At 46.2% G+C, this 11,569-nt stretch overlaps 1 protein-coding gene across 1 annotated transcript; it reads right to left on the bottom strand.

The window, feature by feature from the left end:
* Positions 1 to 4,625: 4,625 nt before the first annotated feature.
* EMC6 (ER membrane protein complex subunit 6) lies at positions 4,626 to 11,317 on the bottom strand. Its single transcript, XM_069761089.1, has 2 exons — positions 11,197 to 11,317; positions 4,626 to 5,177 (listed from the first exon to the last, which is right to left on the bottom strand). Exon 2 carries the CDS (start codon positions 5,146 to 5,148, stop codon positions 4,816 to 4,818), a length of 333 nt encoding a protein of 110 aa, XP_069617190.1. The 5' UTR covers positions 5,149 to 5,177; positions 11,197 to 11,317; the 3' UTR covers positions 4,626 to 4,815.
* Between the last annotated feature and the right edge of the window lie 252 nt (positions 11,318 to 11,569).

The raw sequence follows: 11,569 nt of genomic DNA, 5'->3' as shown, positions 1-11,569 counted from the left end.
CCCAAGGCATGACTCTATTCATCACAATTGGCCTAGACCGTTTTGCTGCCCTGAAGAATCTGCTGACCCAGTGATTCTCAGCAATGTTGCAGCCAAAGAGGGCCCCTAAGGCTGATACCTGCACTTTAAGAGTATTTGGGGATAACCCCTTATCCAACCCCCTTTGTAAGAATTCCAAGATCTGGACAATCGGTATTGACTGTCCAGCTGTTGCCCACGAGTTCTGAAGAAATCTCTTCCAGATTCTGACATAGATTTTTGTGGTTATCATTTTCCTGCTTTTCAGCAGCGTGTTAATGAGGGCCGGCGAGAACCCCCTATCTTTTAGTAGCGCCCGCTCAAAATCCACGCCGTCAGATGAAGGAATGTCTGGCAAGACCCATGGATCGGACATCGACATAGCCCTCAGGCATGGAAACCACGTCCTTCTGGGCCAGAAGGGGGCAATTAATATTACTGTGGCTTTGTCCTTCCTGATTTTCCTCACCACCAGAGGAAGTAGAGACAGGGGAGGAAAGGCGTAGGCTAGCCTGAAGTTCCAGTCTATGAGGAGGGCGTCTACTGCCAGGGGATTTTCTCTGGGGTTCAGAGAGCAGAATTGTGCCACTTTCCTGTTTTCTTTTGTGGCAAACAGGTCTACCTCTGGTTGTCCCCACCTTTCCATGATAGGGTCGAAGATGGTGCCGTTCAGGGACCACTCTCCCTGCCTTAATGTGTTGCGACTTAAGAAATCCGCTGTAGTGTTTTCTGCCCCTTTTATGTGTAGAGCCGTCAACGAGAGAAGATGTTGCTCTGCTAGATGAAATAGACGATCTGCTACACACATCAGGGATCTGGAACGAGTCCCGCCTTGGTGATTTATGTATGCCACGGTGACTCGATTGTCCGAGAATACCCGCACGTGGTGGCCCTGTAGACAGACAAGGAGTGTTTTAACCGCCTGCTCCACAGCCGTTAACTCCTTTAGATTGGAAGACATCTCCATCTGATTACAATCCCACAGCCCCTGGACCAATGTATCCCCCATGTGAGCCCCCCACCCAGAAGGGCTAGCGTCCGAGGTGACAACACGAGTTATATTATATTCCCAGGGGACCCCTGTGGACAGATTCTCTTGGTCCAACCACCAACCGAGGGATACAATAGCGTCTTGGGATAGGGTCAGCAGACTTTCTAGACACCCCCCAACCTTTTTTGAGGCAACAGCACCTCGCCCTGAAGTATCCTCGTATGATACTGAGCCCATCGGACCGCTGGAATACAGGACGAGAGAGAGCCTAACAGAGAGATGGCTCTTTGTAGGGACATGGTGGGGTTCTTTGAGGCACTCAGCACCTGAAGGTGCAGGCGATTAATTTTTTCTTGAGGCAAACGGCATTCCTGAACCTGGGAATCCAGGGTCAGGCCTAAAAATCGCTGCACCGTCATGGGCTGTAACCGTGATTTTTTAACGTTTAGCATCCACCCCAGACGCTCTAGAGCCGACATCACTTTATGTAACTGCTCCAGACAGTGATCCGCCGTTTTACCTACGATAAGGAGATCGTCCAGGTAGGGGATTATCAGAATGTTGGATTCATGCAGGTGTGCCATTACTTCCGCCATTACTTTGGTAAATACCCGAGGGGCGACCAAAATCCCAAAGGGAAGGGCCCTATACTGGAAGTGTTTTACTACCCCATCCAACCGTACCGCCACCCTCAGGTATCGTTGGTGACCTGCATAAATAGGGATATGGTAATAGGCGTCCTTCAAATCCAATACTACCATAAAGCAGTTTTTAAACAGCAGCTTTATTGCGGTGTTTATAGTTTCCATTTTAAATGGTTGAACGGTCAGAAAATTATTCAGTGCTCTAAGGTTAATGATTGTTCTGAAGGAGCCGTCTGGTTTACTTATCAGGAATAGAGGAGAGTAGAATCCACTACCCTGTTCTCCTTCCGGAACCTCAGATAGGACATTTTTATTGAGCAGATCGTGAACTTCCGCTTCCAGGGCCGCCTGTTCTGCTGGAGAGGATCTGAGAGGGGTGATTCTGATGCGTGGGGAGAGGTGACGCCCTTATGTATCTGTAGGTTTCCTGTTCCTGAAGGGCGGATCCCCTCTCTCTGTAGTGCTGTCATGGACGACCGAATAAATTTGCGTTAACAGATCACGGACCTGAGCGGGAACTTGCTTTTATTGCGGATGGAGTTGAAGCTTTTATTAGGAACATTTTACATTGGGGTTTCCATCTAAATCTTTGAATGAAGCAACTCAGGTGAAACCCCCGATGGATCCATTCACCATAATGAAGCAGCAGAGTTACTTTGGACCGAATCTGGCCTACTTCCAGAAGTGCACAAAACTGTGGTTGACCGCGCTTTTATGCACGCCGGACAAATACCGTTCCTGGCAGTGAGAGCCAGGTGTCAGCTGTGATTATACGCTAAACACCTAGCAGCAATCACAGGGACACAGCACCTATGCGCGAAAAATCGCCATGATGTATCCATACGTCACAGGTTGGGAAGTCCTTCCCTTCCATGACGTATAGATAAGTAAGGTGGTGGTTGCCAAAATAGTAGGTGAAACTATAGGGGGGGGGGGGGGGGGAGGTGAATTTCCTTAGGTAGGAACATAGCATATTATGCAGAGTATATCACCAAGAGGCTTGTAGGAAATGCTGAGGAGCTGAACGGATTATTTTGTGTTCCGTCAGAGGTCCAACAATTGCAATCCTTTCTGGGTCCAATCATTGTAATGTCCACAGAAAAGATAACGATATGGTAAAACCATGATGTCTAGACATGTGGATCCAACTATAAAGAGAAAGAAGGTGTGAGGGTACAAGATTAAAATAAATCATGAATGGGGAATAGACATTTTTAGTAAAGTTTATCATCAAGGATTGGGCAAGTAAAACCAAAAAGACCCAAAACACAGCACGAGTCCGTGGAGAATTCAGTGAAGGAAATAAGTATTTGATCCCTTGCTGATTTTGTAAGTATGCCCACTGATAAAGACATGAACAGTCTATAATTTTAACAGTAGGTTAATTTTAACGTTGAGATAGAATATCAGAAATAAAATAAAAAAAAAAAAAAAAAAAAAAAAAAAATCACATTGTATAAATTACATACATTTATTTGCATTTTGCAGTGAAAACTAAGTATTTGATCCGCTACCGACCATTTAGAGTTCTGGTTCCTACAGACCAGTTACACGCTCCTAGTCAACTCGTTACCTGCATTAAAGACAGCGGTCTTACATAGTCACCTCTATAAAAGACTCCTGTCCACAGACTCAGTCAGACTCTAACCTCTACAACATGGGCAAGACCAAAGAGCTTTATAAGGATGTCAGAGACAACCATAAGTAAAACACTGGGTGAGAAGGAGACAACTGTTGGCGCAATAGTAGGAAAATGGAAGAAATACAAAATGACTGTCAATCGACATCGATCTGGGGCACCATACAAAATTTCACCTCGTGGAATATCCTTGATCATGAGGAAGGTGAGAGATCAGCCCAAAACTACACGGGGGGGACTTGTTAATAATCAAGGCAGCTGGGACCACAGTCACCAAGAAAACCATTGGTAACACATTATGCCGTATAGGTTTAAAATCCTGCAGTGCCCGCAAGGTCACCCTGCTCAAGAAGGCACATGTTCAGGCTCGTCTGAAGTTTGCCAATGAACACCTGGATGATTCTGTGAGTGATTGGGAGACGGTGTTGTGGTCAGATGAGACAAAAATTTAGATATTTGGCATTAACTCAACTCGCCGTGTTTGGAGGAAGAGAAATGCTGCTTATGACCCAAAGAACACTGTCCCCACCGTCAAGCATAGAGGTGGAAACATTCTGTTTTGGTGGTGCTTCTCTGCCAAGAGCACAGGATTACTTCTGGATTTTATTTTTGATATTCTCTCGCTCAACGTTAAAATTAACCTACCCCTAAAATTATAGACTGTTCATGTCTTTGGTAGCGGGCAAACTTACAAAATTAGCAAGGGATCAAATAATTATTTCCTTCACCATACATATGCCAAAGAAAGTGAGTAAATGGGTGCTGCAAAAAAAGGTTTAGGATACGGGGGGGGGGGTGTAGGAAGGGGAAGAAAAAAAAAAAGCAACCAAAAAGATATCCACAGATAAAAAATAAAATGCAAATCTTCAGCAAGAGGTAGTTAAATCAGTAAGACTGGCCAGGTTCACACTAGTGTTTGGACGTCCCATATACATGTCAGATTTGGGGACTGATGTCCATCAATAGGGTCAGGCTGGTGCCCTGTGTGTCCATGGGCCTTGGTTGGTTTACATTACAGTCATCTTAACAGAAAGGAAGGACACTGGACCAGTTTTAATCTCCAGATTAGAACATGAAGCAACGCTACCTTGTTGCAGCTTTCCTCTTTTGTATAACTTTATTTAATATAAGTATATACATAAAGCTAGGAATCGATATACTCAGGTCACAGAACTAGCAGCTGAAGATTTTACTAAGCCATAGAGGTCCATACTTGTATGAGGTCGGTATGAGGAGACATCGCTGTAGATTAGCAATCGGACATATTACTGCATATTTCATAGACTTTGCTCTGGATTAACATTTAGTGGAATCATCTGACAATACCAGTAACTTCAGTAGCCTATAACAGATTTAATTTAGGGAGGATTACATCATTTTGATAAGTTACTAACAGAACCCAAGCAAAAAGATTCGTTTAAAAAGTAACGCTCTAGTCAAATTAATTAATTATTAGGGAGGAGTCTTTGAATTCCATTAAAAAGAAGAGAGTGTTCCTGAAAGGCAGATCCATCCAGCGTGCTTCAGTACACATGCACCATGCCGTATAAGAAGGTCCAGAACAGGACGTACGTAAAGAGGCCCCCGATAAGCCCGCCGGTAAAAAGTGGCCGCCTCGATTTAAAATATTTGTTCCACCTGCGTCCAGACTTTAGCACCAACAGCAAAGAGAGGAGAAAAGAGGCAAGGAAGTAGAAGATGAATCCGTACAGGCCTGTGAGGCCCAGAATCCCAGCCGTGGCTCCAGAAAGGGCAGAAACCGAGGTTCTGCAGTAGTCGAGGACGGCAGCATTCCCCCTCACTGCGGCTTCACTGATGAACTGCGGACCTTCTCTCTTCAGACCGACCGCAGCCATTGCTGCCAGTGTATGAAGTCCAGCTACAGCTGTGCAAGGAAAGGAGAAAGCATTAGCGCCTTGTCATTAGAAGGAATGGACCCTGCCGCGAAAAATGGCAAAATTACTCCAGCACCAAGCGCAGAGATACCCAAAGGAAAGCCTAGGTCGCAGGTTGTCTGCCATGCCCAGCTAGAAGGACAGACACCGTTGGCAAGAACAACAACTGGAGCCCAAAGCTTGCCAATTTGGACGCCATTTGCCTTAATTAAAGGGGTTGTGATAGACTAGACTAAGGGGTCTGACAGTACAGTGACACTGCATAAGTGTTAAGGCCCCTTCACATTAAGCGACGCTGCAGCGATACCGACAACGATCCGGATCGCTGCAGCGTCGCTGTTTGGTCGCTGGAGAGCTGTCACACAGACCGCTCTCCAGCGACCAACGATGCCGGTAACCAGGGTAAACATCGGGTAACTAAGCGCAGGGCCGCGCTTAGTAACCCGATGTTTACCCTGGTTACCATGCTAAAAGTAAAAAAAAACAAACACTACATACTTACCTACCGCCATCTGTCCTCCAGCGCTGTGCTCTGCTTCTCTGCTCTCCTCCTGTACTGTCTATGAGCCGGAAAGCAGAGCGGTGACGTCACCGCTCTGCTTTCCGGCTCACAGCCAGTACAGGAGGAGTGCAGAGCACAGCGCTGGAGGACAGACAGCGGTAGGTAAGTATGTAGTGTTTGTTTTTTTTACTTTTAGCATGGTAACCAGGGTAAACATCGGGTTACTAAGCGCGGCCCTGCGCTTAGTTACCCGATGTTTACCCTGGTTACCAGTGAAGACATCGCTGGATCGGTGTCACACACGCCGATCCAGCGATGTCAGCAGGAGTCCAGCGACTAAATAAAGTTCTGGACTTTATTCAGCGACCAACGATCTCCCAGCAGGGGCCTGATCGTTGGTCGCTGTCACACATAGCGATTTCATTAACGATATCGTTGCTACGTCACAAATAGCAACGATATCGTTAACAATATCGTTATGTGTGAAGGTACCTTTACTGGTGCCAGTCAGAACTGTAGGGGATTGTAAACCGGAGCAGTCACCAGATTTCACAAAATAAACTGTGCACATTAAAGGGAAGGTGTCAGACGTGAACTTCACACAAGTAACAGGTGATCGGCGGGGAGCCGGGTGTGGGACCCCCATCGACAAGACTGATGACCTATCCTGAGCATAGGTCAGTGAAAAAGTACTGGACAACCTCTAACCCCTTAGTGACCAGGCTATAAATATATATTTTTTAAATCTGACTAGTGTCACTTTATGTAGTAATAACTCTGGAACGCTTCAACATATCCCAGTGATTTTGAGACTGTTTTTTCGTGACACATTTTACTTTAGGATAATGGTAAATTTAGGTTGATATATTTAGCATTTATAAAAATATCAGAAATTTGACAATTTTTTTTTGCGATTTTCACATTTTCAATGATTATTCCTTTAACCCAGATAGTCATATCAAAACAAAAACATTAATAAATAACATTTCCCTCATGTCTGCTTTATATCAGAACAACATTTGGAAAAATTCTTTTATTTTGTTAGAATTTCAGTAGGATTAAATATGTTAGGGATTTGTTCAGTTTTTGAAGTGATTTTGGGGCTCCTACATATTGGAAACCACCAAAAGGGATTCCATTTTAAAAACCGCAGCTCTCAACGTGTTCAAAATTGCTTTCAGGTAAGATTATTAACCCTTCAAGTGCTTTTCAGGAATTAATGCAAAGTGACATGACAGGAAAGAAAAATGTTATCTTTACCACCTAAATTTTGATAACTTTTGATCAGGCCGCTATAGTTGGAAGACTAGTTATCAAAATTTAGGTGGTAAAGATAACATTTTTCTTTCCCGTCATGTCATCTACCTCTCTTGACCCGACCTCACTGACCAAAATCCCGCACTGTCTGTCTGCTATATCAGCCTTCTTTTCTGCTTGCTTTCTAAAACTGAACATGGACAAAACAGATTCATCATCTTTCCCCCCATCTCACTCTACCCCTCCACCAGACCTATCCATCAATGGCTGCTCACTTTCCGCAGTCCAACACACCCGATGCCTCACAGTGATCCTCGACTCTGCCCTCTCTTTCAAGCCACATATCTAAGCCGTTGCCGCCTCCTCAAAAATATTTCCCGGATCCGTGCATTCCTTGACCGTGAAACCAAAAACGCTCATGCATGCCCTTATCTCCCGCCTCGACTACTGCAACCTCCTACTCTCTGGACTCCCATCTAGCACCACTCCAATCCATCCTACACTCTGCTGCCCGACTAATCTACCTTTCTCCCCACTACTCCCCAGCCTCTCCCCTATGCCAGGCCCTTCACTGGCTTCCTATCGCCCAGAAACTCCAGTTCAAAACCCTAACTATGACATACAAAGCCATCCACAACCTGTCTCCTCCATACGTCTGTGACATGGTCTCCCGGTACTTTGGAGGATACACTTTGGACTGCAAAAACAGACAGCCATACCTTGCTGATGGGTACTCAGCCACTGCGGGACCCACATTGAAATACGGACTCTTTATTCCTTTCTCGTCTTTTTTGCTTGGACTTGTGTGCCTTGTAGCACATATATTTGTTTAAACTCCCCTGATGAGTCTCCTACACTGGTGATGAAACGCGTAGGGAGAAGAGGAAATTTGTTTATCTACATCTATTCATCTGGTGGTTGTCCATATCAGGGTCCACTTGGGGCCTGTCCTTGTCAGGACAGGAGTTACACAGGGATTACAGGGTAGACAGTATCTATGTACCCCAGCCCGCTGCCTTTCCCCTGGACCGTTACTCTTCATAGCCTTACTGGCTGAAAAATCTACCATATCCATGTGTCCGTCCTGAGTGGTGAGACCGTTCCATTCTTTTATACTTTTTGAGCACTGGTTATTTTGAGCACTTTGTATATGTATATGTGTTTGTTGGGTTCTAATATTTTATTTTATTCCTATTAAAAAGTTAAGTTTTAATAATGGTAACCCTCCATAGCTGATGGTATCTCCCGGTACTTACCAACACGCAACCTTTGATCCTCTCAAGATCTCCTTCTCTACTCCCCTCTTATCTCTTCTTCCCACAACCGCACCCAAGACTTTTCTCGTGCTTCCCCCATACTCTGGAACTCTCTACCCCAACACATCAGACTCTCGCCTACCAAGGAAACCTACAAAAACAACCTGAAGACCCACCTCTTCCGACAAGCCTACAGCCTGCAGTGATTCTCATCCTACTGAACCACCGCATAACCAGCTCTACCCTCTCCTAGTGTATCCTCACCCATCCCCTGCAGACTGTGAGCCCTCGCGGGCAGGGTCCTCTCTACCTCTGTACTTGTGTGTGCCTTGTTTTGCTCATGTTTATTGCACTTGTCTATATTTGCCCCTTCCACCTGTAAAACACCATGGAATAAATGGCACTATAAAAAATGAATAATATGTAAGAAGAGCACCACATGAAGCCCCGTCCACAGGCCGCCCCGGAGCAGGAGTATCTCAATAACTGAAAATAAAGATTAAACAACAACCACAAGACGGATTTCATCACCAGGTATCACTGTGATCAGGATAACAGCGCAGACCTGACAATGTCTGTAGGTTACTGTGCACAATCCTGCTGACAGGGTCCCTTTAATGGAGCAGCAGTGATATACAAGTGCTGCAATAGCAATTAAAGGGACACTGAGGGAACAATCTTCAGCCATGGAGGCAGGGTTTTCGGGTGTTTTCACCTATGCTGAGAAATACATTACCAAAGTCGCCGTTTTCGCCTGTCAGTCAGGCTGGTCAGGTCGGGTGGGCGTGGTGACATCGCTCTTTTCTTCCCCAGCTTTCCGTTGGTGGCGTAGTGGTGTGCGCATGTCGCAGTGACGAATCCACTGCGCGCACGTGAAGTTTGCATCTCGGCTTTGGGAAAATGGCTGCCACGATCTCTTCTGCGCACGCGCGGCATCCCGCGGCCATTTTCCTGAAGCCCCGTGCAGCAGAGCACTCCATCTGCGCACGCGCGGCCCCAGGAAGATGGCAGCCCCCACTGATGACAGGGGGTAATAGCGCAGATCGCGCGCTGCTTCTTCACTGCGACATGCACACACCACCAACGGAAAGCTGGGGAAGAAAAGAGCGATGTCACCATGCCCACCCGACCTGACCAGCCTGATTGACAGGCGAAAACGGCGACTTTGGTAATGTATTTCTCAGCATAGGTGGGGAATCGGGGTACACTACATACACTATAGTAACGCACAGCGCAGGCCCTATTTAACAGTATTTATATCTCAATCTGAAAAAACGGGGTGACAGGTTCCCTTTAAACCCTGCCTATATACCTGCTCTAATCTAAGCTCTCCCTCCTAGATCAACTATCTGAACTGCTTCCAGAGGAGCCTGTGTCTCTTATCTAAGACTTGATGAGCGATGTGGCCGGCCAATCACAGTAACGCCAGTAGCCAACATAGCTATGGCATTACAGTGTATGGCAGGAAATCCCTGCATATTTATTGTGTAGATATTCACCAAATTATCCTCATTTTAGAAACCCATTGGCACTTCTAATTAATCATATACAAACCAGAAAGCAGTAATTAAACTGCTGACTCAGTGAAGTGAACCTATCAAAAATTAATTAAAACATTTATTTTTAAAATTAAAAAGGTCTAAAATAACCACATTTAGAATTTTCACACAAGCATACCCCAAGTCAGAGAGGGAATACCAGTGAAAGATCACATGCATAAGGCCATTATGATGCAGCATACAGGAGGGAATAAACTTGCTATGCCGATTATACCAAGACCAAAATTCACAAAAGTAGGGCAAAGACCAAACAAGACATAAGAGGTGCTATAAAGCATCCATATTACCGCTCTGCCTATTGTGAGTTCACATATCCGTCCATATGGTCACAATCCGCCATAATGCATATTAAACAGACCATAATATTACCTTTCTCTGGGCCACAGACTTGGTTTATGTTTGGGTGAAAATTACAAATGTGGTTATTTTAGACCTTTCGAATTTTAAAAATAAATGATGTTTTAATGAATTTTTGATAGGTTTGCTTCATTGAGTCATCAGTTAAATTACTGCTTTCTGGGTTGTATAGATTTATTGTGTAATGATCACAAAACATGTGCGGCAGGTAGTCGTGCATGGCACCCGGCACTCTCGCTCATCACTAGCCTTCAGCAGTTTTTCCAGGTTGTATTGTAGGGCAGGTGTGGCAGCAGCTCTGATGGTCCGAGCCCCCTGGTGACGAGCCCCCTGGTCCCTGCAGTAGGGCTGCATTGCCACGATCGGTAACTGCTGCGGGTGTCATGATGCCGTGTACCTAGGCAGCGTCAAAGCCGCAGCAGGCAGCTGTTACAGCATAGTGGATAGGATCACCCGTGGAGACTGACATGCGGCACGTCTCTCCAGACCGCAGCAGGTCTATCTTACGGAGATGCGAGTCTCCACAAGAGAATTGTCACCCATAGGAATGTATTGGACGCAGTGAATTCAGTGATCACATGCGTTCAATAGATAGCGCTGTGGCTGCAGAGAACACGCGCTGTGCGCTAACTGCTGCTACTCTCGGATTGTGGGCACAGACCCCAAGCGTTCCACAGCCGGTCCCCTGGAGTGACAGCTCCAGCATCCACCCAGGAGCCCACTACAGCCGCCATCACCAGGGTACATGCCTGCCGGTGTGACAACGTATAATAAAGAGGCCTGCTATTCTTCCTTCACCCCCTCACAGCGCCACTCCTGCCCAGCGGCCGGTTCCGGTATTACACCGCCATTTTCGTGTAGAACTCGGGCTATAACACCACATACAGCCCATAGTCAGGGGGCGCTGCTTTTCACATGCGAGTCACATTCCCAATCGTTAACTGTCCCTTTAATTCCCACCTCCCCGGGGCCTAATCCCCCGCCCCATCCCGGCCGGGGACTAATATGTGCAGGATAACGTGCGCCCTCTGCCGCGCAGGCAGACAATGACATGTGCCATCCGCCCAGTATACAGCACCTCTGCGGAGGATGCCACACCGTCTGCCGAGCCCACAGCCTCCTGGAACCGACCGCTCTGGAGCACCAGCCGAACGCTAGAGCGCGATCTCCGCCATATTCAGAACTAACCGGAAATGACCTTTCACCCCGGAAGCTCTTCTATACATGGCAATGAAGAATTTACCGGCGGACATATTTGTTGATGGCAGCTTGTTTTCATTTCCATAATAAAATCCAATACATGTAATAATATCCGAGCCGTGTAAAACGAGGTCCTTCCCCGCTTATAATCGCATTATATCGCGGTGTGGTGTGGAAGTAGAGCGGGCGCGAAACAGCTGATGGGCGTGGTTCTGGAGCTACTATCTAATTCATGTCTAGAACACGTGACT

This window comes from Ranitomeya imitator, chromosome 3 (genome assembly GCF_032444005.1).
Source record: "Ranitomeya imitator isolate aRanImi1 chromosome 3, aRanImi1.pri, whole genome shotgun sequence".
In the NCBI taxonomy this organism is placed as follows: domain Eukaryota; kingdom Metazoa; phylum Chordata; class Amphibia; order Anura; family Dendrobatidae; genus Ranitomeya; species Ranitomeya imitator.
This window is presented reverse-complemented; position numbering and strand designations above follow the sequence as displayed.

Bases quoted from the DNA above. Each gene is read 5' to 3' on its own strand.
- EMC6 (XM_069761089.1), bottom strand. From the start codon at position 5,148: ATGGCTGCGGTCGGTCTGAAGAGAGAAGGTCCGCAGTTCATCAGTGAA.